Raw genomic sequence first — 18389 nt, 5'->3', positions numbered from 1 at the left:
CTGCCAAGAGTGGAAAAGATCTGTTCTGTAGTAGTTCATGTTCATGCATCTCAACAGAACCTCATGCTTTGTGGAGATTGCATGAACCAAACAACTTTGGAAGGTACTATATTAAGAGCAATTTTGAATGCTTTAAATATTTCCCTTAGCTGCAACAGAATTAATTTCTGTGGCATGGTGGGTTGCATTTCCATGTTATTTACTCTGCCTGTTGGACGAAGGCTGACCTCGTTAACAACTTTCTTGTAGCTGCTGGCCTCTTTACACTAGAATTGATAACACTAAAACCTAATAAGTAAATTCTAATTTACTGCAGGTTGCACTGGAACTCATCAAAGTTGTGGGTGGCTACCCAGTTGATGCATACAAGAACTGTTTTCTGAACCTAGCCATTCCTATAATGGTCTTTACAGAAACTGCTGAAGTAAGAAGAACAGAAATCAGGTAGGAAGGACAATGGCAGAAGGGCAAGGACAGTATTTGTAAACCTACTAATAGATGTTTAGAACTTGCTGAATTATTCCAACAAGTGTGAAGTTTGAATAGTTACTAAATCCAGATGTTCACATAAAGCCCTTATGTGCTCACATAGCAGAGCTATGATGGAACCATGGCTTGTGGCCATACTCCAGTTAAGCATTTTAGATATTCAAGAATATTTTTATGTTGTTTACATTTGGAAGATGATGGATTGTTTCATGCTTGCTATCAAACTCAGCTGTCCAATTTCTGTGTACTGCTAGAGGTGTACTAATACTTCCAAGAGTGTCCCTTAATGCATCGTCCAAGAATTTCCTGTTTGGAAAATGCAGTCCATATTTATCTGTCCTAATCTGAAAAATAGTGGGTTTAAAGGCTTAGTTTGATTTTCAGTGGAAGCTTGTGAGACTTCAAAAATCTAGAGAAGGTAGATGTGTGGCATTGTTCTTCGGAAACATCCTGGACATGCTTTTGCATCTTGTTCAGTACAAGAGCTATTTTTCAGTAGGTCTGAAAACTCAGTAACTTTGTTGTCAGATACCACATTTACTTAGAGGTCTTACTGTGTCTTGTGCTTAGCAAGGTCAGAGGGCTGGAGAAATGGCAGCAGAGAGGGAAGAGATTTTTGCTCAAGATTGAACAGCACATTGCCAAGAAGACATAGCAGTTCTTCAATACACTTTTAAAGGGAATGACTGAGTTCACATTCTAAAGTAACAACCTTTCACTTTTTAAAACAGAAATGGGATATCATTTACCATCTGGGACAGGTGGACAATTTATGGGAAAGAGGATTTTACTCTCTTGGACTTCATAAATGCTGTCAGAGTAAGTTACCTACTTTCCTGGGTTAATACAAGACAAGAAGAAAGGAGTTTCTTGTTTTGGATTGTTAGATTGTGTTTTGTTTTCTTTTTTATTTCCATCAAGCTACTGTTCAAACCGTAATAGTTTTAGTAATAACTGATGTCAATAGGAATGTCTCTAAATAAAGGCATCCAAGCCTGTTTTCAAATTCCCTGTTAATTCAGTTGGCTCAAATGTATCTTAATAAAACTTTGTCAGCATCCACATGCATTAGCAGATTTTCTGGTATGGATCCTATGGATTTGAATAATTATCTGTAGTATTAGCAGCAGTAGTATCTGCTGGTTTGGGCAGCTGTTCTAGTCTTTTAACAAGTTTTAATTTGTGAATTCCAGGAGAAATATGGAATTGAACCAACTATGGTTGTACAAGGAGTCAAAATGCTCTACGTTCCTGTGATGCCAGGCCATATTAAAAGATTAAAGTTGACGTAAGTATAACTGAAAAATGGATTTAGGGATGCAAGTGCACATACAAATTATGTTCATTGCTTGTATCAAAAGGACATGTGTCTGACAGCAGTATTTTCTCTCAATGTAGTTTCCAGCCATTAATACTTTGGAAAGAAAAAAGATAATTTCTTACTTTTTGTAAAAAAAAAAAAAAGAAAAAAGAGAAAGTGAATTTACTTCCGTGATGAGGAAAAGAGACTTGCAAAATGCTGCTTTAACTATTGAATACTAGAAAGAGAAAGCTAAAGAAGTCTGACAGTAATTTTTGAGGGGAAAGAATGTATTATGGTTCAAGCAGAATGAGACTACTAGAACCTTTTGAAACTGGCTTAAAACTAATGCTGTGTCATGGGGTAGCTTTACCTTTAAGACAGCTTAGAAAGAGGGGAAGTTAGAGCTGCTGGTGGCCGATGGGAATTTTTCCTCCTGACCAATTATCAGTCATTTCCAAGAATTGACAGCAGATCTGACCATTAAAAAGTGAATTAAACTTGTAAACACCCCCTTAAGAAGTACAGACAGAGTTCTCTTGCCCTTTTTGGTTTCCGGCTTTTGACAAGGTAACAAGCTCTGTCTTGGCCTTCTTCCCCCCCCCCCCCTCCAGGCCGACAAGGCCGCAGGGAGGAGGGGGGGGAGAGAAGCAGAGTCGGTCAGCTGAGCTTGGTTTTCAGTTTCTGCTGCTGGACTGAAACCTGACACTATGAACTCTTGTAGCTTTCCTAAAGCTTTTAATTCTTTTACTACCTGGATAAATGAACAGATTACTCCTTTTTCTCAGAAAAGACAGAAAACGAGAGAGACAATCAACATGCAAAAAACATCATAGAACCACTAAAAACAGTGAGAGAAAGAGTTAAGTTTAAATAAGAAGGAGAGAATAAGAAGATGCGTACAGCTGAAATATCTTTTTGTGAAGCTATGGAGATGAGTAATAGTAGTTTAAAAGACTCCTTTAATTCATGACTAGAGTATGGGAGGAATAGAGTATTCAAAGTGTGGACTTTTTAAAAAAAAAGAGTGATTGTGATACTGTGAGTTGCTGGAGATGGGTAGAGTGAAGATTTTTTGAAGCCTTGAAGAGCAAAGCAAAAGCTGTTTTCCAAGAAAGCTCACAGAGACAGTTGAAGAAGACTTCTGCCTTTGAATAACTCATCCTTAAAATAGTATCCCTAGACTCATTTGACCCATGCACACCTCGGAATGATGTGGAATGGGAGGAGTGAACTCTTAAAACTCCATAAATCGGCAAAAAGAGACTTCTGTTTCTCTACAAAAAATGAAAGAAAGACTCTAGCAAAAATTGAGACTGTTTTTGACCACCAAAGTTCTAAAGTTTTTTTTTGTCTCTATGTTATCATGTGTACAAAAGAATAGTTAAGTAGTGAGAGAGAAAAGAGTTTTCTGGAAGTTTATTCTAGTGTTCTTATTCTTGTAGTTTGTTAATAAACTGTTTCTATTCCTTTTAAGTTTTAAGCCTGTTTTGCTCTTGTTCAAATCCATATCTCACAGAAAGAAATAGTAATTTTTTAGTTACTGGTTTTAAACCACAACATGCTGATACATAGCAACTTAGCTCTGAAGGAATAATGTGTTGCTTGCAGTTTAAGATTTCTGGAACTCTGTTCAATTATAGTAATTGCTTGAGATTCTACATCACTTTAGCCTTTCTAAAAATGGTGACATTCACAAAGGCTTTGCAGTGCTGCTTACAGACAGGAAATTGAGGTATTTCATCCTGGCAGTTTGGCAGGATGTGAGGGCAGGGCATTGGGTTTTGACTGCAGGCCTTTGCAAAATAACATCCAGATCTCACCCAGGTTTAGTTCTACCTTACACCTGTGAACTACTTTAGCTCAAAATCTGTTCCTTACAGCTCCTGTGAAGTGTGTGCCAGTCAGTGCTCATAGGCTTTGCTGAAGCAAGTGAATGCACTGATCAGTACTGTTTTGAAGGCCTGCCAGTAGGTATCAGGCAAAGAACTATCAGCAAGCTACTTCAAACTCGTGGGGAGAGAAGAGCCACTAAGCTGTAGAATGCCTAGCATACTAAGATGAGAATTTACAGCCTGTCTCCAAAAATGTTGCTTATATGCTTTGTTGCACAGCTGTATAAATAATTTTGAATGAGTGGGGTATGTAATGAAGTCAAAGTCATGGTGTGAAGCTGCCTTCTTGTGAATATCAGGATTTTTATTAGTCTGAGACTTTAATGGCTGTATCTATCAGGAAAATGGAATATGATTTGCTGAAGCTCAGGTGGAGGAACAGCTTATGTGCAATTTAGAGGTCATTCTCCATTTTAATTTGGTCTGTAGTATGCTGGGCCAGTACATATTGCTGGCACTGAAATTCCTCCTAGTCTGGGCCTGAGTTCCCACTGCCAATCCTCCTGGTACATTTATGAACTGTTCTTCATTTCTTTATAGGATGCAAAAGCTTGTGAAACCATCAGCTGATAAGAAGTATGTGGATTTGACAGTATCATTTGCTCCAGAGACTGATGGAGAGGAAGACTTGCCAGGGCCACCAGTGAGATACTACTTTGTTCAGGAAGACAATTGATGGTAGAGACACAAAAGTCACTCATGGACCATTTGTTCTGAAAGGAATGTGCTAATTTTCAGCTATTAAAGATGGTACTATGTATTTCTTTTTGGTGAAGCCTTAATTAAATGGTGAAAATCAGTGGCTTTGCACTGAAGACAAACTGGATCTGTTTCTTCTGCTCCTGTGTTCTTCAAGTCTGTTTACTCAAAGGAGGATTGGTCACTCCATGAGATGGAACGTCCGGTACAGTCCTTACCTTAAAGGCAAGATGTGTATTGAGGAAAGCAAGAAGAATGGTGAACCTAAGAAATTGTCCCTGTGTGCAAATTAGGCAATTTGCATTTGCTTAGGGAAGAGTTCGAAAAATAGAAAAAGCACCGTTTTATGATACTCTTGGTGTTCTAAGAACATCTCAAATTAATTTCATATGTTATTTCATTCTCAAACAAGAATTTCATTCTTGCCATCTACATGTGAGATTTTGTCCATCTTAAAGGCTTAAACTCCCACTTAAAAGCAGAGGAACTGCTTTCTTGTGTGGCTGGTTAGTGGTGCCGTGGTCAGCGCAGCTATCTTGTGTCAGTGTCAACACGGAAACATAGGGAGGAGGTGATTGTAAAATCTAACTCCTCTGAAGTCCAGAGAGCTGGAATTGTTGATTATCTGCACTAAGACTGTTCTTTGTGGAATACTGCAGTATGAGGAAAGTGAAAACTTCTCAGAGAGCCGAATTAGCACTTTCAACAATAAAACTTGGTCTTCAATAAAGAGAAAATGTGGTTGAGCCTTTCTGCCCTCACCAAATTAAAATCAGCGTAGCACTTGGTGACATTAAAGGGAGGAGAAGACAAACACCTCTGGATGTTTGTCATAGCAAACTCAGCTGTTCCTTTTGGTACCATTTCCCTAATTATTGTGCTGTACACCTCCTCAGAACAAGTCGGAACTGCATTGAACAGCGAGATTTTTGCCCTTATTGGCCAGTTATAGGAATATCTAATTATAACATTTCTGCTTAGTTAGAAATCATTATGGACTAGTTTTGCTGTTGTGCTGAGGCAGAGGTGTGTTACAGAAACATCATCATTTAACTCATTTAAACACTGGATATTTGAGGTAGTAGTTCTTTTTTTCTCCTCATCATAGTAAAGCAAGGCAAGGTTAGAATAAAAACTTAAATACTGAAATACCTTCTCATGTGTTTCAGCTTTAGAGATTGTTTTTGAACATTGTGTCCTGTAGCTGTTGCAAAAGTTATTAACAACTTAGCTGTTTATCCTCAGTCATAATTTATTAAGCTTTAGGGATGTCTTCACATTTAATTTAATGATGTCACAATTAGTGCTAAGGATCACTTAAAGGTTTAGGTCAAACTGAAAACATTGTCACCTCTCACAGTTGGAGGCTGGGAAACAAAACTGAGTAAGTATACTCTGTTGTGTTAGTGTGGTGTTAACGTCATGCTTGTGCTTTTGAAATAAGCAGCATTTAAAAACAGTGAAGTCTCAGTACTATTCTAGAATGCCATATGACTGTCCTCAGGGTTTAAAGTAAACTGTCAGATATAATTCATGCAATGGCTTTTACTAACGATAATATGTGCACCTTTGAGAACCTTGTAAAAAGTCCAGGTCAAGGCTGGCAGGGATCACAGCCGAATTTACAGAAATGGCTGTATCTTTATGCTGCTATTATTGTGTGTGTCTGTTGGATGAATGAATGCTCTGTAGATGGGTTCTGCTCAGTTAGAAAGTTGGTTATGGAAAAACTAAAAATGCACAATGGCTCTATTTTTATTAGCACACCTTTAAATTTTTTTGGATATAAATTAATCTAGGAAATCTCAACTAGTAACTTCAAGAGAACTTTCTGTAGAAGTTGGCATGTCAAGTGGCTTGTTAAAACTGTTCTTCATGCTTTAAATGTTTTTGAATTGCTGATATGGAGAGTGAAGGTGTTTATATGAAAGATTGTGGAGTGCACTGATTCAGTGTGAATTTGTGTTTGATAGAGCTTGTTTCTCAATCTGTTGCTGCTTTTTATCAAAAGTCTCTGCAGGTGCTCAGCATGATCACTGTCAAACTGGGCAAGTGAATTTTGCGGTGCTGATCTTTCAAATCTCCAATGTTGTCACAGTGCTACCAAGCTAGAGGCTTGTGTTTGTCTAGGACTGTTTAATGCACAGCTCCTGTGAAGAAGCTAAAGCTTGCTGTCTTCCTGCAACAATGAAGAACTGTCTTTCCACTAGAGCACTTCAAATAGCTTTCTTTCAAAATGTTATTCTTTGAGAGAGAAGTTGATTTGCAGGAATGAAGTTTTATATTAGTCATGAAGATACTTCTCACTCAAATGCTTTCTTGAAGAGTTTGCTCATATTTACACCAGATCTCTCTGAATTTTTATAGTTTTTAATAGATGCAGTTAATTAATTTGTGCATGCAAAGCATTAAGCAGCCGGATCAACTTTTTTTCTGGTTTGTCAACATGTTTCTTTAATGTTAGGAGTAGAGAGGATTCTGTGCGAGGGTCTCCATACTGCTAGCAAGACTGCTTTGATGAATCAGATGGATTTAAGCTTTTATTATCTATACGACAAAAAGCAGATGCTTCCATATTATTTTCCCACCCTTTTCCTATGTACAGTGAAATATGTGACTGCTTGTTAAAAAGATAAAGCTATTCAAGAATAGTGGTATATAGGAAGAACAACTCTGGCACCAGTTGGGCTGTCACTTCATGGCTTGTCACACCCTGAAGTAATATGGATTTGAGCTAGGCAGAGAGCTCATATGTCTGTCAGACTTGTTATCAAATACTGGATTTTAGGTAAGTTCATGATCTTCAGGTTCATAATTTTTCCTGATGTTTGAAACAATGTGGTTGTAGGCCACATTGCCTTAAGAAGGGAACTGAATTTCAGCCAAAAGCTGAAATTAACTTGAAAGTGTGTCAATCCCTGTGCAATTACAGAAAGCAAATGTGCACCACAGTGCAGCAGTCTAAACCTTTTTGCGCAAAAGTTGATAAATTTGACCAGGGACCTTTTGAATATTTATTTTAGTAAAGGTACATTGTGTGGTTGATGAAGTAGCTGGTGCAGGTGCTTACCCTTATTGAGGCTCGAGCTTAAAGGTGCCGTAAATTCCAGCGTGGCTAGCAGCAGAACGGTGTTGCTGAAGTGTATCCTTTTGTATGGCACAGGTGAGAGACAGGGAAGACGTGTTACTTCTCCCAGCAGTATACAAGTTTCAATTTCATAGGGGAAAAGCTGCAACTCTGATCTGATACATACTGAGCTGCCACCCTCTTCACAAAGTGATCTGTACTGTTTTCAGGCAGAGAAAGTGCGAACCTCTCACGTTATGACGTATTTTTAAAATATAATGAGCCTTCCCTTTAGTGGTCAGAAAGAATAGGAAGAAGGTCTTCCGGGCACAAGTGTGTGAAAAGCATCACTTAAAACTGTATTTTGTGGCAGTGTTTTGCCTGCACTGTAAGGTACCTCGGCCTGAAGTTCTCAAGCTGTTGTGTTTTGCTCGTTGAGTTCTTCAGTAGAATTTTAAAGAAAAATTTGCAACCCCCCGTGGTGAACAAGGGATGTTTCATAACGTTTGGAGCACGAGGATTTGAACTGGCGTTTCCCACAGGGGAAACAGAAGCACGGAAAGTGTCCCCCACCCGTCCCCTCAGAGAAAGGCGGGCAGGAACGGGGCGGGGGCGATCACTGCTTCTACGCAGGCGCAATAGCCGCGCGCGCCTAAATATCTGCCCTGCCTGGCGCGCGCCGGCCGCCGACCAATGGGACAGGGCCGGGGGGGCGTGGCCGAGCCGCTGCCACTGGCCAGCCGTGAGCGCGCGCCCGCCGGGAAAGGAGCGCGAGATTTTGAAGACGGCGCGGGGGGCGCGCGCCGGCCCCGGTCCGGGATGGCGGAGGCCTTGGTAAGAGAGGGCGGGGGCGGTCGGTCCGTGTGTCTTCTTCTGTCTGCGTGTGTGTGTATATGTGTGTGTGCGTGTGTCTGTCTGTCTGGTTTGTTGTGGGCGGCGGCCGGGCCCGTCCGTATCTCGGAGGCGCGGCCCTCAGCGCGCTCCTGAGGGGAGGGGCGGGCCGGTCTTCCACTTCCCCCTGAGGAAAGCGACGTTGGAATTGGGGTTCCGCGCTCACTCCGGGACCCGGGCTGCTGGCACAGACATTTGTGCTCTGAGGGCTGGTCTGTCAGGAGCCCAGTTCCCCTCAGCGCACAAGTGTCTGCCAGACCCCGTTCCCCTCAGGCTGCCTCTGGACAGCTGACTTCCACGGCCGGGTGAGCTCATCAAGAGCAGGACACTTGTGCAGGCACGCTAGAATCGTGCCTAAGTTTTAAAATTCTTCATGTGTAAGGCGACACGAACACAATAATAAATAAACTGTTAAAGGCTGTTTTAGGTCCGTGACAGGAATTTTTAATTTCTTTATTGCGCAGGGTCAGTTGCCAGTGCATTATGCTGCACTCTGCTGCGAGGGGAAGGGGGTTTAAGCTCCAGTGCCGGGTTGACTGCGGAATGTGGTTCTGAATAATTTCTTAAGTGGTGGCATTTGGTCAGTTTTCCCATGTTGCCAGTAATTTCCTTCTGCCTCTTTAAACCGATGTTGAAATTTTGCGGTGAAATCAATCCATATAGAGTTTGGCTATTTTTGCTACCAGAAGTAATATCCAAAGGGGAATCACAAAGAAATGCAAAGTTCAGTCAGTATGGCAAACTTCAGAAAAAGGTGCTGAATTCTCTTGGGTTAGGATTACATAATTTCCACACTGAATATACTCTTTAAATTTACATGAATCAGGAAAAGATTATAGTTGTCTTTCAGCTAAGCATTTACATTTTTTAAGATGCTTTCCTGTCACATTTGTGAAGAACTGCATTCTGCTTTACTGTTGAATTTTTCTTGCCCTTTCTTCCCATTTTATCATCTACAACCCTTGCCGGCTCCCAGGTCAGCAGCTTTACCTGATTACACAGAGAATGTGCTGCTGCTTGAATTATTGCTGCTCTAGTTGGAGTAAATGGGTGGAGTCCTGTGTGCTGTTTGACTTTGGTAATACTTGGGTTTCAAGTGGATGAAGAGACACTGTGGCATTCTAAGAAAAACAATGCTGCAATAACTCCCACTCTCCCACTACTTTAAGATGTCTCAAGAGTCCTTGATATCTTGTTTTTCTGTCAAGTGTCATCATGCTTAGTAAAAATTGATTCTTGTTTCTTCACAGAGTCATTTAAAAAACAAGTACAGAGCAAGATTCTGCCATGGAGGAAGGTAATTTGCATTTAAACACCTATTCTTGGATTCTGGAAAACTTACCTTGATTTTTGTCTGAGAGCTAATTGTCAAAACTACATGAGTACCTTATTAAAATGTTCATGTGATGTTTCCCAAATTTCTTGTGTTTCTTAGTGGTGAGAGGAGCAAGCTCTGTTGGGGCGACAAGTCTCCAAGATTTTCCTTTGCTGAGGCAACAGATGGTGGTGTAGCTGTACCTAAGGTACCCCTAACTGGGCTGCCTGAGTGGGGAAGCAGTAACCTATGCAAAAATGTTGCCTTTCAAGGAGTAGAGAAATGAAGCCCACACGGAATTCCAGCATATTCAGACCTTGCTGATAAGTGTTAGAGATGAGTTTGAGCATTTGCAGTGCTGTGACGTTCTTTACATATGTGTTAGGAGTCTGTGAAGGTTTTGTTGCTGAAATCCATTTCTGGACATGAGTTTCATGAGCTTACCAAATGTATGCAATTAGCTGTTTTTAAGGGTATGTAGTGATCATTATGAGAGTAATATTCCATGGCTTTTCTAGTGTTGTTTTGCTTGTGATCAACACTGACTGGTGAATTGCTAATTTCTGCCCTTTTCATTTGTGCTGGTTTGAAATAGTAATCCAACCAGCTGAGGTGTTCACTTGCTTATTTATTGGATACCTCAAGCCAATCCTTGCTGCTGAAACTTTTGTATAAGCATAGAAATAGCTTGTTTTACAGGGTGACTCCCTGTATGGAGGGATAGACGTGCAGCAGCACACTTCATTTCTAGGTGTGCTGTGACTGCATCACTATGCAGGCAACATAGCTCCAGGTCTGATTTATAAAAAAAAATTTTATTTCAGGTGAGACTGTAGTCAGCCTAAAGATCATTTACCTCAGAGCTGTTGCAGTAGTTGCATGTTTTCTTTTATGTAGAGGGAATTCTTCATTCTTATTATATCACTTACTATATCTCTATATCTTACTGTATCATTGTGGCAATGAGGCTTTTTTTCTCCTGGAATTCTTACTTAGACAAATTTCTTTGTAGAGATCTATGCAGTGAGCTGGTAGGTGGAAATGTATTAAAGTTGGAACTCGGGGAAGTAATAACCTAAAATATTAAGAAGTTAAACTTTGCTACTTTAATATTTGAGATAAGAATATTTAGCATTTTTGATTGAAAATATTTTTTCCCTCTTTTTTTCTAGAAATAAGATTGATCTACAGCCAGGTCAAAACATCCTGAAAGTCATACAGGATTGCTTTGAAAGTAAGCTCTTATTTGGTGTTCTGCTTGATTTCCTGATAAAAGAAAAAAAGTATTTTCTTTCTTGTGTTATATTTAGTGGTAAGAAGATAGTAGTCAGAAATATGGATGAAATGGATAAAAATAGTATTTCTCAAGGTTTTTAAGAACAGCCTCTTTTTGCTTTTCAAGACTGTGTCTTACCTGTCTTATAAGATCTTTGTCAAGCAGCTGATTCCTTTCTTGTTTGGATTTACATGACCTTAATAAGCCTTAGAACTTGTTAAAATTAATGAAACCTGGACAATTCCAAGATTCCCACATTTACTGTTTTTTTTCTTCATAGGTGGCAGCAGTGACCTTACAGTAAACTCTCCAAATTGCTCAACCTTTATTTTGAAAAATGAGAAGGAGACTTCAGTGCAGAGACAAAGGATAAGTTCTGTCAGTGTCATAGTGTAGCACTGGGTACAGGTTCATGTGGGTACAAGTTTAATTCTCTAGCATTATTTCTGTATGAGCACCTGTAAAAGTATGTAGGCTACAATTTAACAATTTGTAACAGTTGCTGAAAATGTTTTGTTCTTAGTTTGTTGTGCTCTAATACTGAATATTCTATCAGTAGAATTATTTAATAGCTTTTTTCATTGGGTTTTTAACTAATGAACAATTCTTCAGCTTTTTGTCCAGGATAGTTAAATTTCTCATGATTGCAGGCTGAACCATGCTGCCTTATTACTGGTGGTGGCTATGGCTGCCTTGGACTCCATTGGAGCTGGTTGTGGTCACTTTGCTGCATATGTGGACACAGTTCTTAGCTATGAGATGGACAATGAAATTTAAAGGTGATTCATGTACAAAAGCAGCTGGTTAAATCCTGATAGTTATCTATACAATAACTTCAAATATCTGTAACTTTGTTGAAGATTGGAAACAAGTTGAAGGCCTTGTTAGTGTGCTGCTTGAGAGGATGATGCCAATAATCTAGTTTGTATATTTAGTTGTGGTATCTTGATTTTATTTTTTTTTTTAAGTAGGATATTCTATTAATGGTGGGGTTTAGAACAGGCAACCTTATAATGGTGTTTGTTTACGTTAGTCTGATGTTAGAATAGAATATAATCTCAAAACAATTCTTGCTAAGCCTCAGCCTGTCTTAATAAAGAGTAATTAAATGTTTACCTTGAGACTAGGATGTCTTAAAGCTGCATATAGATTTTTACCATATGCACTGTTTTACCTGTTGTTTGAAATTTACAGTTATTTTAGGAAGTTTTACACAATAGAAAGTTGAAGTATTTAGGTAAAATAGAACTGTGATTCAAATGAGTATGAATTAAGGGAAAGACATTGTCATGTTCTGTAGAAATGTATATTCCTGTTAAAATACCATTGCTTTATCAGATATTTTATTTCATTTCATTATTTGTTACCAACTATGACAGTCCAAGGCAAGGTCAGCCAACTCTGTGAAAAGAGCCCGTGAGTCTGCAGACCCCTCACCCACATTGCCGCTAAAAACAGTGAACAGTAAAGGTTGGTCACACTATTACTGAATTAAGGTTTTTAAAATAACTATTTACTGGGATTTTGTAAGGTTTTAAGTAAAAGAATTAAACCTGTTCTATATATATGGCAGCACAGTCATGTGAATCACACCTGAAGACTGCAACACACCATTATGTAGCTGCTTCTGAAAAAACAGAGACTCCTATGTCCAAAAGTAAAAAAAAAAATACACTAAAAGATGTTGAAGCACCGTGCCAGCATCCAGAAGTGCCTTTGGACTCTGGGAATAACCATGGGTCTGTTGGTACACCTTTTCCTGTGGAGGAAGCAGAAAGTTCTCCTGTAGTTAAGTAAGTAGAGCTGAACATGGTTGTTGTGTCGTATTCCATGTGTGCACCCCCATTCCCCACCTCAGGGTAAATTGAGTTTAGATTGTGAACTCATAAAAAATAATTCCAGGCTTTTTAGGAAGTTTGCATATTTGTGTTTAGAAAGGGCAGAATTCTTTTTTATTTCTTATTCTGGTGATATGTGCAGTACCCAAGTGAAAGGCGCCTGTCAGAATAGATTTAAACTGTTTTCCAGGAAAGTGCACCAAAGTTTCAGCTTCTCAGATCATCCAGACTTCTTCAGTGAATCCAATTGACAGTGATGACTTTAAAAGTTAACAAGAATCTGTTAAAGCAGTAATGAGCAGTTATTGTTCTTCTTGCTCTGAATATGCAAATATTTTATACAAAGTAAAACAGCTTCAGTTGTGATTATTATCACCTCATTGGAATATTTGAAGCTGAGCTGCAACACTGGCCAGTGTCTTGGCCACAGTTCTGCTTTCCTAAAGGGTAGAATCTCTGGGGTAGATCATAAAGATGGACTGACACTGATCCCATTGACTCCCATTGATGGACTGAAATTGGAAAGACAGTGCACCTACAGTCTATGAAACCTGACAATTTCTCAAGCACGTTCTCCTAAAATTAGGAATTTGTCTTGCTGAGCAGCCTTTACTTTGATTAAGAGTCATATGCTGACTGCATGTTGCCTGTGGACGCTTGCTACTATACTGGAAAGCACTACTGCTAACCTGTGTTGCAGAAAGTTTCCAAAGGGAAGCTCATTCATAAGAAGTGAGATGCTGTTAGCAGGAGCATCTGTTCATCCTCACAATACTTTATTGTGCACTCAGGATTTACAGCAACACGTTTGAATGCTGTTTCTCATTTGTAGATTGCATTTTGATAACTGGAGTACACCAGCTGCAGCAAAGACCCATGGAGAAGTTGAAAAATTGGAAGGACCTCAGCCTGGGAGACATGAGCAGGCTGTTCCTGTGCAAGGAGCAAAACGTGTTACTGCATCATCTGCCCAGGCAGAGACGTCTTTCTCTGCAGCTGTCTTAGCAGCTGTAGCCACAAGAACTCTTGGAAAGAGGTTTGTTTGGAGGCTTAATATGGAATTTACGATGGATGAACTTTATAATAATTCTACTGAGGAATGTTCTGTACTGTGTCTTAGGTGTTGGGAAGTTACCACTAGATTTGGAAGATTGAAAGTCAATTTCCCCCCAACCCTGAATGATATGAATTTTTTTTTCCCTCCATTCTTTAGATATTCAACCTCAGTATCACCACCATCACCTCATCCTGTGAAACATCAAAATATAGAAATAGAAAATGAATGTGAATTTTCAATTGATGAATCAGATGGTGCATCTTCTCCTTCTTGGATTTCGATACCCACTAAGAACAAAAAATCAAAAAAAGGTGGCTCTGCAACTCCCATTTCTAAACCTCAGCCCTCTGGAAAGGAGAAGACACAGAATAAGAAAGTCAAGAACAGAAAAGTACAGGTTAAAGCACTTACTAAACAGAAACTGGATCATCTGGATGTTGGAGCTTTTAACTTCAAAGAAGTATCAGAGTCAGATCCAAACCCTAATAGTGAAGAAAATGTCCTTACATCTCAAAGCCAAAAGAGTATTCATATTGGTAAGTTATTTAACAGCTCTTCAGACTTTTCCTTCCATGTGGAAGGAAATTATTGGATTCATTTCTGGTGGTTTATTAGGAAATTATAATTAAGTAGATGATAGACATCAGTGGATTCCTTTTTGGTGTTTCAGTTGCACAGTTAGATTTTGGTGAGACAGAGAGGCAGTGAGACAGTGTCTTCACTTTTTTTGCCACACTTTTTGCCTTCCCTGTTAGAACATTAAAAATTAAGTTAGCAGTGTTGCCTTCAGTCATAGAAGGTAGGTACCCAACAAACTTTGTTCCTCTCTCCATTGAAAGGTGGTTATGTGCTTTGAACAGAAAGGGGTTTGAGTTTTAGGAATTATTTGTGAAGGGTTTTGTAGCATGAAACACTGAAAACTGCAAAGCAGACTGAATGTAACATTTCTGCCCCTTTGTATTTTTATCAGGAAATACTGGAAGTACACCAAAAAGGTTTTTGTAGACTATAGTGGAAACCCTCTTTTAGCCAGTGGTGATAAAACTGGTTTTATGATACCTCCTTTTTTTTTTTCTTTCTTTCTTTTTCTTCCCCATTTTGATTCTTTGATTCGTTTTTGTGCATTCAGATGTCAACATATGTCTTCAGGTTCAATGGGAAAAGGTATTAATGTCCAAATATTTTGTGTATTGACAGGAAAGACTAAAAAGGATGCACTTAGACAAGATTCTCCAAACCAGGAAAAGAGCACATTCTGGGAACCAGAAGCTGAAGAGCAGATGTTGTCATGGTCTGGATTGGAAACAGAACCATCTGATGAAAAGCAGTGTAAAACAAAGATGCTTCCAAGTGAGGATTTGCCTATGCCCTCATCTGGGCATCAGGAAGAGCAGTCTGTGCCACTAAAAAAGTCTCTCCAGTCTTCCAAGGATATGCAGTTGGCTTCTAAAGCTTCTCAGCATTTAGTTAAGAAGAAACAAACTGCTAAGCAGAGACTTCCAGAAGTCAAAGTAGCTAAGAGAGGGACAGTAAGTCCAGGGAAGTGGCTTAAATTATCTGACCAGCAAAGTAGTAATAAAAAGCCTCAATTACAAAGAGAGGAGAGTTCTAACAATGAACCTGGTGAAGACGAGCTTGGAAGAGAACCTGTAGGACTGAATGAAATGTGCACCACACCCTTGCATCAGAAATTAGAGACTCCTGCGATTCAGAAGTTGACCAAGTCCAAAAAGCCTAGAAATGTATTACACACACCAGAGTCACCTGGTGGTGCAAATAACAGAACTCCTCTAAAAGCACTCCAGCATCCCATGGAGAGTGTGAAGAATCCTGAAAAGAAGCGTGCGTCTGCCAAGTCTTCAGGGAAGATACCCAAAAAGATTCCACGTAGAACCAATAATGCTCTTTCCTCAAGCTCTGAAGGCACTGAGTCTCAAACAGATTCTGACAGCGCTTCTGTACAGGACATGTCAAGGAAAAAACAGAAGTTATCAGATGGGAAAATAAAAAGTAACAAAAGAAAACGTAACAGACAGTATGGACCACAGTAAGCTTTTTGTGATTCCTTAGAAATGTGGCGTGTAACTTGGTAGATAATTAAACACATCTTGTCAACTTTTAAGCAGCAATTGCCCAGTTGAAGTATATGATAGTTTGAGGCTGGTTGAATAGTAAATAGAGAAACCAAACAGTTTAATCAATGTTCTTTTCTCAGGGCTGGGTGCCATATTTAGTGTCTCCTACATGAGGAAACTTGTTCTAGTTAAATTTTCTTGTGAGGCTTGCATAGCAGATCTAGTTTAGCACAACTCCAACACCCATGGAATAACTTCACTGTCAAGTTTGTTCCTTTTTAAAACTAAATTTAGAAAATACAGCATTTAATTCTTCAGCTATGTTTATTTTTGTCAATCTAAAGACTAAGTTCAGGTGGTCTAAAATGTGGTTTATAATCCATTGCTTTTTCATTTTTTTTAATGTCTTTTCTATAGTTTTGTTCAGGATGTAAAATTATTGACCTACAGGTACCTTTCATTAAGTTTACTTAACACCAAATGTAATAAGAATAATTTTTTGTTTTCTAGGGGTTCCTTTGTAGCTGGGAAGGTTGTGAGTTGTGAAAGGTAATTTCCTGAGTTGTCTGAAAAATGTTAGTTTAATCCTACTTCTGCCCCACTGAGACCTCCTGAAACTGGGCAGCTGGTGCGGCTGCTGTGTTCTGTGCCCTACTAGTGAAACACTGAGTAGAACAGAATTCTGATTTGTGCTTGAGGGATTTAAATACTGTGCTAATACAGTTGATAAAGTAATATAGTTATTCTTCCTGTCATGAATAAAGGGTCATAATAAGCTTCTTGCCTTTGGGGATTTCTTTCCTTTGAGGCTTGCTTCCACATTAGTGTGTAATTTTTGAACAGAAGGGCCAGTGCTCCTGGAACTAATGACAGTTGCACTAATAAAATTGATGTCAAGTGGGGTATAGAACTCATATCTGCAATCCAAACTCTTTGTGCACATATATAGGCATGTATCTTCCCCTTCTATGAGGTGGGAACTTAATAACAAAGCAAACAGAAGTGTCAGTCTGTGAATTTATTAAATTCTTATGCAGTCATTCTATGGAAAATGTTTGGGGCTTTAATTCTAAGGGAACCTATTGCAGACTGACTTTGACAAATTTGTAGTGTTGGTTTGCTAACCTAGGTAATTGAAATGCATATTTTGGAGTTGAGGTGGATAACAGCTGAACTTCACTGGCACAGTAAAAGCAGTGAAGCATAGCCTCAGAGGGGAAGGAAGGAGGGTCAAGGGTACTGATGCTAAGGCTGTAGGAGAAGTTCTGTTGCAAGTGGCTTGATTGCTAGAGAATTTCTGTTGGAGCTATATGTGTAAATTGTTGCCATTTTATGGGGCAGATTTCATGACAGACTGCATATTAAAAGCTGTTTTACCCTCCTTTCCTTAGAGTATCCAAAGCAGCTCTTTAAAGCACTTCCATAATTATGGTATATTGAAAATTGTTTCTAAGGTAATACTACAGAGGTGAGGATTCTGTTCTGGAATGGAGAAAAAGGAAAAAGTTTAGGAAACCTCTTTAGAGAGGAGGTGTGAAGACTCATTGCCTGCCTGATGATTGAGTAGAGGAGTAGTTCGTGAACTTCTGACCTGTGATTTCTAAGGAGTAGTCATTTGCTTCAGTGTCTAATTGGTATAGACTTGTTTAAAAGCAAAATGAAATCCAGCCCACATGATCGGAAAAAAAATTGTTATTCTTGGTAGTGCTGTAATGTTCCTTTGACACTTAACATGTTCAAGCAGGTGTATTTTTTTTTTCCATTGCAGTGGGCCTGTTCTAGAAGATAGTGATAAATTTGCTTCCAGCACAAAATCTCCTGAACAGGATGCATCTTCAGGTAATATTTAAATTGGTATTTCCTTGCATTTTTAATATAAGCTTCTTAAACTTCTAAACTGTAACTGACAGTTCAGTAATTTCTGTTGTATTCAGATTGTCCAGAACAAGAAATGCAGATTTTATTGGCAGAGGTTACATTTCTGCCCAACTGTGTAGTACAGCATGCCAGCTTTATGTTGTTAGCTTTGGGAGACCACAGCCCTCCATGGTTGGGCATCATGCTTACCAAGATAAAATTATTCCTTCCAAAATACTTCCAGTTTGATGTGTTGCCATGTGATGGTTCTGTATGCAGTCACTTCAGGCAAACCTGTGGGCCAAACAATTCTATGGTTTGGTGTTTATTTTTGGTGGGGCGAGGGGGTTGTTTGTTTGTTTGTTTTGGGTTTTTTGTGTTTTTCTTGTTTCCTTTGTTGTGTTAGGGTTTTGTTTTTTTTGTTAGTTGTTCAGTTTGGTTTTGTGTTTGGGGGTTTTTGTGTGGGGAGGGCTATTATTATTTGTTTGGTTTCAGTTTTAAGTTTCACTACACTAGTTGCACATGTCATAATGAACATGAGCACTGGAGATACAAAATCTTTTACTTTGTGTTTCAAAGCCAGGTGAATGTTATTAGTTCATGCAATGCTTTCTTCAGATATCGAGTTTT

The 18389-nt window shown here is 39.1% G+C and overlaps 2 protein-coding genes across 5 annotated transcripts in view; both read left to right on the top strand.

The window, feature by feature from the left end:
• Window positions 1–5120, top strand: part of UBA6 (ubiquitin like modifier activating enzyme 6) — a 29640-nt gene extending 24520 nt beyond the window's left edge. Inside the window, exons 31-34 of the mRNA XM_014263178.2 lie at window positions 317–444; window positions 1221–1308; window positions 1683–1777; window positions 4225–5120. Coding sequence (XP_014118653.2) covers window positions 317–444; window positions 1221–1308; window positions 1683–1777; window positions 4225–4360 — 447 coding nt within the window. The 3' untranslated portion in view covers window positions 4361–5120. The remainder of the gene's footprint in view (window positions 1–316; window positions 445–1220; window positions 1309–1682; window positions 1778–4224) is intronic.
• Window positions 5121–8143: 3023 nt separating this feature from the next.
• The window catches only part of CENPC (centromere protein C), a 28162-nt gene continuing 17916 nt past the window's right edge, over window positions 8144–18389 (top strand). For 3 of the 4 annotated variants that reach the window (XM_088057021.1, XM_088057022.1, XM_088057023.1), the window contains exons 1-11: window positions 8144–8284; window positions 9592–9638; window positions 10829–10890; window positions 11213–11310; window positions 12312–12402; window positions 12506–12725; window positions 13603–13806; window positions 13984–14363; window positions 15025–15874; window positions 16413–16451; window positions 17671–17741. In XM_088057021.1, coding sequence (XP_087913147.1) covers window positions 8144–8284; window positions 9592–9638; window positions 10829–10890; window positions 11213–11310; window positions 12312–12402; window positions 12506–12725; window positions 13603–13806; window positions 13984–14363; window positions 15025–15874; window positions 16413–16451; window positions 17671–17741 — 2203 coding nt within the window. The remainder of the gene's footprint in view (window positions 8285–9591; window positions 9639–10828; window positions 10891–11212; window positions 11311–12311; window positions 12403–12505; window positions 12726–13602; window positions 13807–13983; window positions 14364–15024; window positions 15875–16412; window positions 16452–17670; window positions 17742–18389) is intronic. The other variant, XM_088057024.1, reaches the window with a different exon arrangement.

This window comes from Pseudopodoces humilis, chromosome 6 (assembly GCF_049639895.1).
Source record: "Pseudopodoces humilis isolate 2021_Gansu_Grassland_sample_001 chromosome 6, ASM4963989v1, whole genome shotgun sequence".
Taxonomy (NCBI): domain Eukaryota; kingdom Metazoa; phylum Chordata; class Aves; order Passeriformes; family Paridae; genus Pseudopodoces; species Pseudopodoces humilis.
The sequence above is the reverse complement of the archived record's forward strand: the minus strand, read 5'-3'. Positions and strand labels throughout refer to the sequence as shown.